General features: G+C 30.7%; 3 protein-coding genes across 3 annotated transcripts; 1 reads left to right on the top strand and 2 right to left on the bottom strand.

Moving 5' to 3' along the window:
• The first annotated feature begins 254 nt into the window (after positions 1 to 254).
• On the top strand, positions 255 to 836 carry LOC149540554 (protein VACUOLELESS GAMETOPHYTES-like). Its single transcript, XM_089802709.1, has one exon. The coding sequence runs from the start codon at positions 255 to 257 to the stop codon at positions 834 to 836; it is 582 nt and encodes a 193-aa protein (XP_089658835.1).
• A 3,600-nt stretch (positions 837 to 4,436) lies between these two features.
• Positions 4,437 to 5,375, bottom strand: LOC149540553 (uncharacterized). Its single transcript, XM_089799636.1, has one exon. It carries the CDS (start codon positions 5,236 to 5,238, stop codon positions 4,672 to 4,674), a length of 567 nt encoding a protein of 188 aa, XP_089655762.1. The 5' UTR covers positions 5,239 to 5,375; the 3' UTR covers positions 4,437 to 4,671.
• A 3,035-nt stretch (positions 5,376 to 8,410) lies between these two features.
• On the bottom strand, positions 8,411 to 8,833 carry LOC149540552 (uncharacterized). Its single transcript, XM_089802708.1, has one exon. It carries the CDS (start codon positions 8,831 to 8,833, stop codon positions 8,411 to 8,413), a length of 423 nt encoding a protein of 140 aa, XP_089658834.1.
• Positions 8,834 to 12,323: the final 3,490 nt, after the last annotated feature.

Below are 12,323 nucleotides of genomic sequence, written 5' to 3'. Positions count from 1 at the left end.
AGGAAGCATCCTAAGCGAATAAAATAAAATTTATGCTTGGCGGGTAGCGGAAAGTCTGTCCGAATTCCACGCATTCTGCCTGATCAACAGAAGAGTAACTTACGAAATGTCTCTCTTTTCTCCGGAAGAAATTTCGGCGTAGCATCAAAACGGGGTTCGAACCACGGGTTGAGACCAAGCCCATTGTTAGGGCAAATGATATAAATATGTTTTCAGTCTTGTGATAAATTAGTCTGGAGAGGTTTCTGCAAAATATGGCATTCTACCCAAGGATAATCTCCAACACGAATCCTCGGCATAAGCATCCTCTCACTCTCTGCGAAGGTCTTTCTCCATACAAATGCAATGGATGCAAAGAATATGGAGCCAATATTGGCTACCGCTGCAGCTTCTGCCCAAGCTTCACACTACACGAAGTGTGTGGAGCTTATCCCGATTCTTATGTTCATCCCTTTTACCCTGACAATGAGTTTAGATTCCGCAAAAAGACCTGTTTCAATCATGATTGTGATGCCTGTGGTGAAGATCTGAGAGGGTTTGTGTATGAAGCCGCTACGGGTAATATACTGAAACCATTGAGGTTTCATCCGCTCTGCATTGCGCTGCCTACAACTCTTAACTATGGAGGTCACAAAGAGCATCCTCTGAGGCTTATCATGGAGACCGGGGGAACATTCAGCTGCAGCAGATGCAACGAGAACAAAGGTGGGTGGAGTTACAGGTGCGATGACGTGGCGTGCAGGCTTCGAGTGGATTTGGTGTGTGTGAAGGTGGATAATCATGGTCTCTCTGATCATGGTATTGCAAGCATGAACCGTACCAGCTTCAAAAGATGATTTTCGTGATTTGCAGAAATGGGGTGTATTTTCTTAAAATGCTTAGATGTGTTCGATAATACTGGTGTGGTATTTATATGTAGAAAGAGGCTGAATGTAGTGATCTCCCACAAAAACTTCTCTCGAAAAGCCAAACCCCATCCAAAATAAGAACTTTTTAATTCTCAGTTATCTCAATTTGTACGAATTTTGAGTGGAGACCTCTGTGCCGTGATAAGCTGGGATATTCTCATTCGCTCTGTCTGCCCATGGTATTGTAATGGCCAGAATACTTGTATAATATTCATAAAAATTATAATCGTTTTCGATCATATTTGGCTCTCTATCGCCTATCTGATGCGGGATCAGATGTTAGTATGAAACTTAACGCTTACCTTACAATTTGCACTTTTAGCCCCTTTTTTTGTTGTTGTTTTGGACTATAAACTATGGATATCTTGAACATCAAATGCAGAAATTTTCAAAAAAATCTATGATTCTCTAAATATTTATATTTACATTAGAATTTATCGAATATCTATTTTCCTATTGTTATAAATCTTATAATTATTTTAGTCAACATTAATTATTTATGTTTTGTGGATTGTAATTCATACAATCCATCTCTCAAGAGACTGAATGGATTATTTAGCACTCATTGCATCCAGATGATGCTAGCTCCTAGAATGTGACGCCCACACGAGTTCTACTTGAACTTGATCATAAGTGACATAAGTGATGTCTCATAAAAACCTACATCTTCACCTCTAACATCACCTAGATGTAACCAGTGTAATGTTCCATTCATTTTCTTAAATGATAGGTTTTTGTGAACCACAACTTATAAAATATTTGACTCTAAAAACTACATAATTTCATAGCAATATCACAATTTGATTAGTTATGAAAAAGATCTCCTACTTATTAACTATCGATATTTTTTTTAATATTTGAAAATAGTTTTCTCATTTTTGACATTAAAATAAGAATATTAATATATTAAATTGAAAATTTGATTTTTAAAAATGTACAAGGAAATATCATAATAGGAAGGGAAAGGTGTACTCAATTAAAGAGTACATTTGAACGAGTTTGTTAGAATTTGGTACAAATAAAATCTATAAATGAATTTATAGAGAGCATCAATAATTTCTTTGAAAACACAAGAGTTAAAATTGATCATTTTTTTTTTGTTAAAATGTGTGGCCTTTAAACTATTCATGTTTACAAAGTATTTATATCTTAATTTAGTTATTAAGTTATTTAAAATCTAAAATGAAATAAATCTACTCTTATATATATGAATGTAATTTTTAAATTATTAAGTTTGTATTTTAATATGTATCTTTTAAGTTGGTTATAATTTTATCATAAATTTTTTTCTTATTAAAAGTAATCTTAACAATCAAATACTATAAATTGCATTTTGATATTTCTTAACTTTTTTAAAATCATAAATTATTTATTATGTAGTTGAAACTGTTGTATTGGAGTGTTCAATGGTTACAAGTGCGGACAAGAGGTTCTACCAAGCTTGTACTAAAAGGCATTCATGAGAAAAATATAAGGTGGTTGTCAAATTTATTTTTTTTTTGAAATTTCAAATTAATTTCATTTTTGTATATGGGTTATTTAAGTGCCTTTTTTTGTTTGAATATTTCTCTACAAAATTTTAATTATAAAAAAGAGTACTTTAGAGACTACCTATAACAATTAAAATAACAAATAAAAAAACATATTAGCAAAACTAGCATTTACTTTCACAATTTTTTTTGTTTTTTCTTAACATCTCTCTAATTTAAAAATTTTATTTTAATTACACAATTTTAAAAAGTATTTTTCATAAATTAAACAATAATAACTAGTAGCCAAAATAAAAAATTAGACCATCTCTAGATAATTGAAACAATTAGATTAAAATTAACAAGAGTCTCTCGATAGAAGATAAAAGATGTTCTTTGCTTATCAAGATTATTTTAATTTTCTAGCTTTTTTTCTTTTTTGTATCATTTATATGTTGCTAGGCCACATCTTGCATTTGAAGTGATCATTTTTCATTGTTTGTAGCATCTAAATATCTAGTTATTTTCAAGATAGTTGTGTAGATTTAGAAATAGATTTGAAATTTATGAGAGACAAGTAATAAAGATATAAAAATGAATAAAAAACATAGAAAATAATATAAACTAGTATAAAAATGATATAAACTAGTATTTTTTAAAATTATTTATTTAATTATACATGAATAAAAAATATAACAATTATGTTTCATATGAATAAAATGTAGATTTAGAAATAGATTTGAAAGATGTAGAAGGTAGTAAGTAAAGATTTAAAAAATATTTAAAATGAAAAAATATGAAGATATGAATGTTTAAAGATTTTTTTAAATTATTTGAACTACTATTTTTTAACATCTATTTATTTAATAATAAATAAATCAAAGAATATTGTTATTATTATTTTTGAAATTAAATTAACAAAATTGAATGATATGATTTTATTATAATAGATAAATCGTAATCTAATTTATTTAATTTGTAAAATGACATGTGCATAATACTAATTAAAATAAAATTATATATAAATTGTAATAAAAATCACACAATTATTACATAAGATATAAAGAAGAGTAAATTTAAAACAAAGGAAAAAGTTATATGAGAAAAATAAAGTAAAAATAAAAGTACCAAATGGACTTATTATATTAGAATCAAATAAAATAAATTTAAAATAAAGAAAATAATTACACTAAACCAAAGAAAAAGTAAATCTAAAATAAAAAATAAAACTATGAAACTTTTCATTATATTTAAATAAAATTAAGATTACAAACTTAACTTTTGAGAAAGAAGAGCTCTAATATCTTATTTTTCATTTGTTTACCAAAGACTCACAAAGAGTAATTCTAATCTACATGCATCTTTTTATAAAGATGACCAAACAAACTATAATTTTCTTTCCTAATTATACTAAGTTCAACACTAACTTTAAATGCATTGATACTTTATCATTTTCTATTTTTATTTTTCTATAAAAATAAATAAACCCCAGCAAAATTGTTTTAACCAATCAAAAATCAGTTTTAAACATATAATAATTTGATTTTTCTAATCTAACTTTTCAAACTATAGAATATGATGATTGATTATAAAAAAAAATAGGCTGGAAGTAAAACAAAAACATTAGTTCCATGTCTATAATAATAATAATACCAAACATGCTTTCAATAAATAAAATACCTTGAATACAAAATAAAAAAAATAAAAAATAAAAGATTGACCAAGACCAATTACTAAGTAAACTTGCTTCGACAGTCAATATAGATCTCGTGTTTAATATATATTTTGAATTGTTAACCTTTGAGAGAGAAGCATTAGCACGCTTTTTATCACGCAGTAATTAAAAAACTCAATATATTACCTTTAATCTCCGGTTTTCTTTTTTAAATTACCATTACTGCCTCAAATTTCCTCTTCAAGCTCTGTAATGAATCGCCCTTCAAGTTTTTGAGTTTCTTTAGCAAACGCCCAAATCTCTACGGAGAGATTTTACGAACATAATACCAATTAGACAAAATTGTGTTTTGAAACTTATGCACCAATCAACAAGGTACAAAAGTAAAAGAAACCAGCTGATTACTATTTCTATCATATATACGATACAATAGTACAACTCCACTTTTGGGATGATAAAAGGAAAAGAGCCTGGCTTAGTAAGATTTTTAATTTTCCATAGCACGAAGCTCCCTATTTGAAAAACAAATCCAGATAACTCGGTTGCCAAAATGAAATAATAATAGGCACCCATTCTATGTAGAGCAGCAGCAGTAACCCTAATTTTTCTACATCTCCAATTAGATTATCTTGGACCCCTGAAAAGCACAGAGAACATCAATATCATCTTTCACACACCCCAAATCCACTCGAAACCTGCATCCAATATTATCGCACCTGTAACTCCACCCCGATTTACTCTTGTTACACCTGCTACAAGTAAAAGATCCCCCGGTCCCCATAATGAGTTTCACGCTGTGCTCGTTGTGAACCTCATAAGTGAGACACGTGGGAAGCGCAAGGCAGAGGGGATGAAGTCTCAACGGCCTCAATAAATTACCCGTTGCCGCCTCATACACAAACCCTCCTATTTCGTCTCCGCAGGCGTCGCACTCATGATTCAGGCGGGTCTTTTTCCTGAATTTGAACACGTATGTTGGATAAAACGGATGAACAAAAACGTCTGGGTACGCCCCCGCGCATACTTGGTGCAGCGTGAAGTTTTGGCATCCGGAGGTGCAGCAATAGCCGATATTGGTTCCATTTTCTTTGCAGCCATCGCAGTTGAAAGGGTAAAGACCCTCACAAAGGGTAAGCTCGTGCTTGTGCCGAGGATTACTGGAGACAATCCTTCCGGAGAATGCCATTGGACTAGTACCCTGGTCCTAAACATTCATACATTATTTCCCTTATATAGACAATGCATACATGACTCTCAGGTTAGCACTCTATTTTGTATCAGTTTGGCTTGCTGTTCTGGCGATTCATTCGCTGCGCTAACTACGGTTAGAGTGCTGCGCGGAACTTTCCCTTTGTGAACTGCGTTTAGTCAGATTGACTCACAAATGCTGAAGTCCGGTCAATCGTTATTATTAAATCAGTCCCTCGTTTTCCCCACACACCAGAAAAAGTAAATTTATTACGGTAGTTCCAAGAAAACGAAACATTTAGTGTGGCTTTTATTAAATTATTTGAAGTGGTCCCGCCTGTAGGAATCAATTGAGGTCAGAATGCCGTGCTAAGACCAGCTACGGAAAAATTGCGCTCTTCTGTTTTTCTCGGAAGTTTCGTTGATAAAAGAAACATGTGTAAAATTGGACTAGGGTCGGACAACACCTTCTAACTCAAGTTGTATGAAAAGGTATTTGATTTTAAAATTTATGTGGGGAGACATCATTCTAAGTAAGGTAGAAATCTTATTTCTTATTTAATTGTAAAATTTCAGTGCTTATTAAAAATACATGATAGAGATTTAGTTAATCGAATTAACTTGATTTTTATTTATTTTTAAATATATAAAAGAGGAAATAATTATTTTTAAAGATGCATTCAATATTCAAGATAAAGAGCTTTCAACGTAACATCCCCCACTGTTCATGGATCTAAGGGAAGGGAAGGGAACACTATGTCATAGTTTTTGAATTTATTTATGGAACTACTTCGTACTCTCTTTGAAGAGTACAAGTGATATGGGACTACTTCGTACTCACAAGTTCTCCACCACTACTAGGCTGTACAGGCTGTAAAGAATCATCCACTTCAACTCTATACACCAATGTGTTGGATAATCATATTTATCTATAAAACTCTGCAGGCTCCGAGTTGATTTTATGTGTGTTAAGGTGGATATTAATTGTCTCCCTGAGCATGGTATTGCAAGCATGGAATATGACCGTTGGCTTACTGGCAACTCCCGCTGCACCCAACATAAATTTAACTCAATTGTCCGTTTTTCAATTTTTCAATTTAATGACACGACAGCGAGATGAATTGAGTTGTAAGACTATAATACAATTTTCTGAGTTTGTATTTTAAGTAGCTATCGGTTTTTTTGGCTTCTGTTAATGTAGTCATGTCATCTTTTAAAGCCGGGCTTTTGTCGTCCACTACTGTAATACTGGTATATCTATAATAGCAAGAATATTCATTGTAGTACCATTGTGATAATCAAAATAGAAGTCTTGTTGTAACGTCTTTATTCCCCAATTTAGTTTTTCTTTATTAATTTGTCTGTCTCTGTTTAAATTTCTCTGTCACGATGACGTGAAGATGTTTTAGACCATTTGTTAAGACATTATGTCAATCGCTATCTTTGGTAATTATTGACATCTCTCTGTTAAGTTTTTTAAAATTATTTTTAATTTTTGGTAATTATCTGCTCATGTAGGTGGGGACACTTTGACTCGAAGGAAGCAAAGGTGCTCAGAATTGCTTTCTACACGAATTTAGTCCAGTGTAGCAGAATGATAATACACAATGTAATATCTTCACACATCTTAGGGTAATCACAGAACAACATCATTATACCGAATCTTGGCTCAGCGAAAACCATCTAACACATTATAATCTCATAAATCAGTCATAAGTATAATCAATCCAAATGAAACAATAACATAAATCTAAGGGTGTAGACCACTCATAGTTTCAATCATGATGATTCACATGGAGAGGCACTACATAAGATAGAATTTAAATTTGTATTCTAACACTAAATAATATTTTATTATATGAGCTAGTCATGTCTACAAATCTTAAAATTTCAATTTTGAGAAAAAATAATTTCTAATTTTTTTAACATAAGCTATTTGGCATCACTAAAATCAATTAAACATTATGAATTTTTATTTTTATTTTTTATTGTTAAATGGCCAATGCCTCCCTACTTTAATGAAATAACTATTGTTTATGAAATAACAATAATAAAAAGAATTTTAGAAACATATTATTAAAACTGGCATGTGCCTTGATAAATTTATATATTTTTTCTAACATTTGTCTTAACTTTTTAAATTTTATTCGAATTGTACATTTTAAAATTATTATTAATAAGATTAGAACTTAAAATAAAAATAATGTTCATACTTATTACTTATAAATAAATTAAACAATAGTGGTTATAAATTAAACAATAGTAACCACTAGCCAAATTAAAAAAATTAAACCTTCTCTACACAAATTGAACAATAACGCTGAAATAAATAATAAATACTTTTCAATAAATTTATCCATGATGATTAAAAAAGATAAAATAAATTGATCAAAGTACTAAACTAAACATACCCATGAAGACCAGCCCTGGCAGTCAAAATAAATCTCTCTAATAAAAAAGAAGCGCTGAACTATATTGCCAGTAAGCATATAGCCACGCTGTTCCACACTAGTAACCAGTAATAATAAAAAGTTCAATATATTACCTTTTATCCCTAGTTTTATATTTTTCACTTATCTTTACTTTACTACCTCAAAAATTTTCTTTGACAGACGCACTCTTCAAACTCTGTAATGAATCGCCCTTCAGTTTTTTATGCTCCTTCAGCAAACGCCCAAATTTCTAATGAATAGATTTATGAACATAATACCAATTACACAAAATTGTGTATTGAAACCGATGCACCAATAAACAAGTTACAACAATAGAAGAAATTAGATTCCTATTTCTGTCATATACGATACAACTGGGCTAAAGCGAAGGAGAAGAGCCTGGCTCAGTAAGATTTTTAATTTTCCACAGCACGAAGCTCCCTATTTGAAATACAAATTAAGATAACTAGGTTACCAAAATGTAATAATAATACTAATAGTAGGAGGAATTCATACAGATAAGTGCACAGCAGTAGTATCACCGTAGATGAGAAACCCTAATTTCTCTACATCTTCCAAGAGATAGTCTTGGGCCTGTGAGAAGCTTCGTCTTTGGAATAGAAAGCGCCGAGAACATCAATATCATCTTTAACACACCCCAAATCCACCCGAAACCTGCACTCTACATTTTCACACCTGTAACTCCACCCCGATTTGTTCTTGTTGCACCTGCTACAACTAAAACATCCTCCAGTCCCCATAATGAGCTTCACACTGTGCTCCTTGTGTATGCCATAATTCAGACACGTGGGAAGCGCAAGGCAGAGGGGATGAAGTCTCAACGGCCTCAATACCCGTAGCCGCTTCATACATAAACCCTCTTAGATCTTCCCCGCAAGCATCGCACTCGTGGTTCAGCCGTGTCTTTTTCCTGAATCTAAACTCATATGTCGGATAAAACGGATGAACAAAAACGTCCGGATAAGTCCCACACACTTCGTGCAGCGTGAAGTTTTGGCAGCCGGAGGTGCAGCAATAGGCAATATGGGTTCCATTTTCTTTGCAGCCATCGCAGTTGAAAGGGTAAAGACCCTCACAAAGAGTAAGCAAATGGTTGTGCCGAGGATTACTGCTGCAGACAATCGTCGGAGAGAATGCCATTGCAGTAATCTAGACATACATACATACATATATTTATATGATTCTCAGGTTACAACTCTATTTTTGTATTAGTTTGGATTGGTGTTACAGCGATTCATTCGCCGCGCTAACTACGGTTAGAATGCTGCGCAGAAATTTCCCTTTGTTAAGTGCGGTTAGTCAGATTGACTCTTAAAATTGGCAGAGCCCCTGGTTTCACCCCACACACCAGCAAAAATAAATTTATTACGAGAGTTCGCAGAAAAGGAAACATTTAGTGTGGCTTTTATTTTATTATTTGAACTGCTCCCGCTTGTTGGAATCAACTAAGGTCACAATTCCGTGCTATGACCAGCCACGCAAAATGCGCCCTTCTAGGTATCTTAGGAATTCCGTGAATAAAAGAAACATTTGTATAACATTGGAATGGGACAACACATTATAACTCAATTTGCACTTTGTTATTAGTCTCTGTTTATAGTCTCTGCTTATATATATAAGCAGGGTACTATATTACTATATTTGTGACAAGTTCATTATTAATTATAAATTTTATCTTTTGCATATTTATCACAAGTTCATTAAATTTCTTAAAAAGTTATGTTTTTTTCTTCCACAACAATGTCTTATCAATATTAATATCACAATTTTTAGTTTTTAAAATAATTTTAAAAAAGTTAATATATTTTAAATTATTTTTAAAATTAGTTTTATATAAATTAATAATTATTAAATTTAATTTTTTATTAAAATATATTATTGCTATTAAGAGTTATATTGCTTTATATATATAGACTTTAGTATATATTAATTAAAAAAATTTAAAAAAATTAATTTCTAAATTTAACTTATGTAATAAAATTCTAAAAAAATTAATTTCTTGATTAAAAATTTATTAATTCAACTCTTGTGATTTTACAATGCATTACATTGACTTGTATATTTTTAGACAATGGCTAGTCGCCACATTATTCTATAAAACTAAAATTAAAAATATTAATTAAAAATCTAAATTAAATTTGTTAAAATTTATAACTTCTCTTTTCAAAACCATAATTTTAAATATTACGTCCAATTTGTTTCCTAGAGGCAGGGACTCAGCTCTCAAAGAGCTCTTTTTTATTAAAGATATTCATGTATAATGTAAATAAATAGTCTATATCATGATGTTATATATTAATATTATAAAAGTATAAATATGTTCATTTATAAAGGGAGATTAATTTTTTTTTAAAATTATAGTAATAATTACGAATATAAGTGTGGCATTTACAAAATAATCTATTTATTTAAATAAGGTATTAGTGTCATAATGATTTTTTTATTTTTTTTAATGTGTACAAAAATTTAGGTAGGAATCTGTATACATTGACATATTTTATATTAATGATTTTTCATTTCATAACTATAAAAGACAATCACAATAAAAATACTATATTTTCTCATGAAATGTGAATGATTGTAAAAAAGATTGAAGTATTCAACTATTGGTTCATTTGCAATGGAAATAAGGTGTATTTGAATAATAATGTGTTGTTTCAATAACAACAATAAGTGGCCTCCACTAGTTTTAAGGGAAGGTTCCTCCTTCACCAAGGCTAGATTATTAAATTATAAAATTATAAAATTTTCAGTTAGTTGATACTCTTACACTTGACCCTTACCTTATTCCTCAAAAAATCCCTAATATTATTGTCAAGATTTCAAATCCAAGAGTTGTTAAGGGGCATCTCCATTTGGTTTGTGTACCATTATTTCAACTATTAGGATTGATCCCCAAAAAGTGACCAAAATGAATAAAAAGTATAAGGAGAAGAGTGTGACTAGATGAATTTCTTCAATTTTTTCATTTTCTTAGACCAATGAGTCTAGTTGGAGTCATAATAGTCTCCCCTAAACACAAGTACTTGGACCTTTTGGAGTCTTGTCCTAACCATGTGTCTCCTCCCAAATCCCATATTTTATCTCGTAAAGAGGTGGATCTCTCTTTATTCCTCAAGATGTTGGATAAATTTAACAACATGGGTATGTTATATTCTAAGAAAATAGAATTATCAAATGGTTAATGGCTCAACCACATACAACAAAAAAGAAGATAATCAAGTCGGAAGGTTTGGTTAAAGTGGATAATCTTGTGAGTCGCTAGTATGAGGATTTCCATGATGAAAGATTCTTCTAGAAGAAGTGGTAAAATTATCCAAGGAGTTGGCATCTATGTTAGCAAAAGAAGTCCCCATATTCCCCAGCTTTCCTCAAGGAAACCAAAAGAAGGGTTCCTTTTAAAATATCTTGAAGGAGCTCAGGAAGGAGGTCAAGCCTCCTACCCTTTAGTAGATGGTCTCAAGTGCTCTACAACTTTAGTTATTTTTCAGCTCCTTTTGTTTTTTGTTCTTAGCTCTATTTTAGTTGTTGGATTTTGTGTTGGGTGGTCTTACTTATTGTGAGCCCCCTTCCTTTCTATCCATGAGCCTTTTTATAATGGGTTCAATCCCACTCCTGATTAATCAAATCAAAACAAATTGTTTGTTGTGTTAAATTATTGATTTGTTTACATTTTTTATATAATAGATGGAATTGAAAAATGTTTATGATTACCCATAGTTATCTAGTGCATCTATCTTGTCCATAAGTTATATTGTAATTATTCAATAATTATGGATTTAAATTATATTAATTTTTGCTCAAGTCTTTAATTTTTTTAAGTCGCTTCGTGGTACACATGTTATTTTTGACAAGCGAAATGATTAACACTTGTCTAGATCAATAGGAACATGTCTATTTTGTCTTAATCCTTTTAAATGAGGAGAAACCCTTACAAAAGTACGATAGTGTGGTTTCATATTAAATGGGTTATAGTACAAAATTTATAATACTTACAAAATATAAAGGATTTATGGATTGAATGAATTACTGATCAAAGTAATGGAATTAAAAATTCAGATAAATATATCCTAGAGTGTTAAGGGAACCTTAATTTCAAGGCTAATTAATTTTATTTGTGACTTTTCTTGTGGGAATGTGATACAAATCTTAATGTTGAACCACTAGTATCATGGTCTAAATTTAGTTAAAACTAGATGATTCAATGTAGTTATATTAGGAATGTGTCAACTCCATCATTTTTATTTCATTTTAAAGCCCCTCTTGTATTTTAGAATATAAAGTTTTTAAATTCCTTATGCATTTTGGAGGATATATTTGTTGGAAATTTGGTTGGGCAAATAACAAAGATATTTTGGTTTTACAGTGACAATGTTGAGCAAACATAACAGAGAAAAAGATATGTAATAGAGTATTTTGTATTAAGGAATTATTTTTTTTATCAAAATAATTACTTAATTTATTAAGGAAAACATCCTAAATGTGAACCCTAATCCTAAGATTATTTTTTGTATTTTGGCTACCATGTGAAGAGACAAAGGCCAACAGTTAAACAAATATGGTATAAAGGAAAAGATATTATATATGAAGATGTGACCATGTATGTGAAACAAGTGTGCGAACATATATA

Source organism: Cupressus sempervirens, chromosome 9 (genome assembly GCF_028749045.1).
Source record: "Cupressus sempervirens isolate cs-2001-9-10 chromosome 9, ASM2874904v1, whole genome shotgun sequence".
Classification (NCBI taxonomy): domain Eukaryota; kingdom Viridiplantae; phylum Streptophyta; class Pinopsida; order Cupressales; family Cupressaceae; genus Cupressus; species Cupressus sempervirens.
The sequence above is the reverse complement of the archived record's forward strand: the minus strand, read 5'-3'. Positions and strand labels throughout refer to the sequence as shown.

What these genes read in the sequence shown, in the direction of transcription:
- LOC149540554 (XM_089802709.1), top strand. Translation starts at nt 255, where the DNA reads ATGGCATTCTACCCAAGGATAATCTCCAACACGAATCCTCGGCATAAG.
- LOC149540553 (XM_089799636.1), bottom strand. Translation starts at nt 5,238, where the DNA reads ATGGCATTCTCCGGAAGGATTGTCTCCAGTAATCCTCGGCACAAGCAC.
- LOC149540552 (XM_089802708.1), bottom strand. Translation starts at nt 8,833, where the DNA reads ATGGCATTCTCTCCGACGATTGTCTGCAGCAGTAATCCTCGGCACAAC.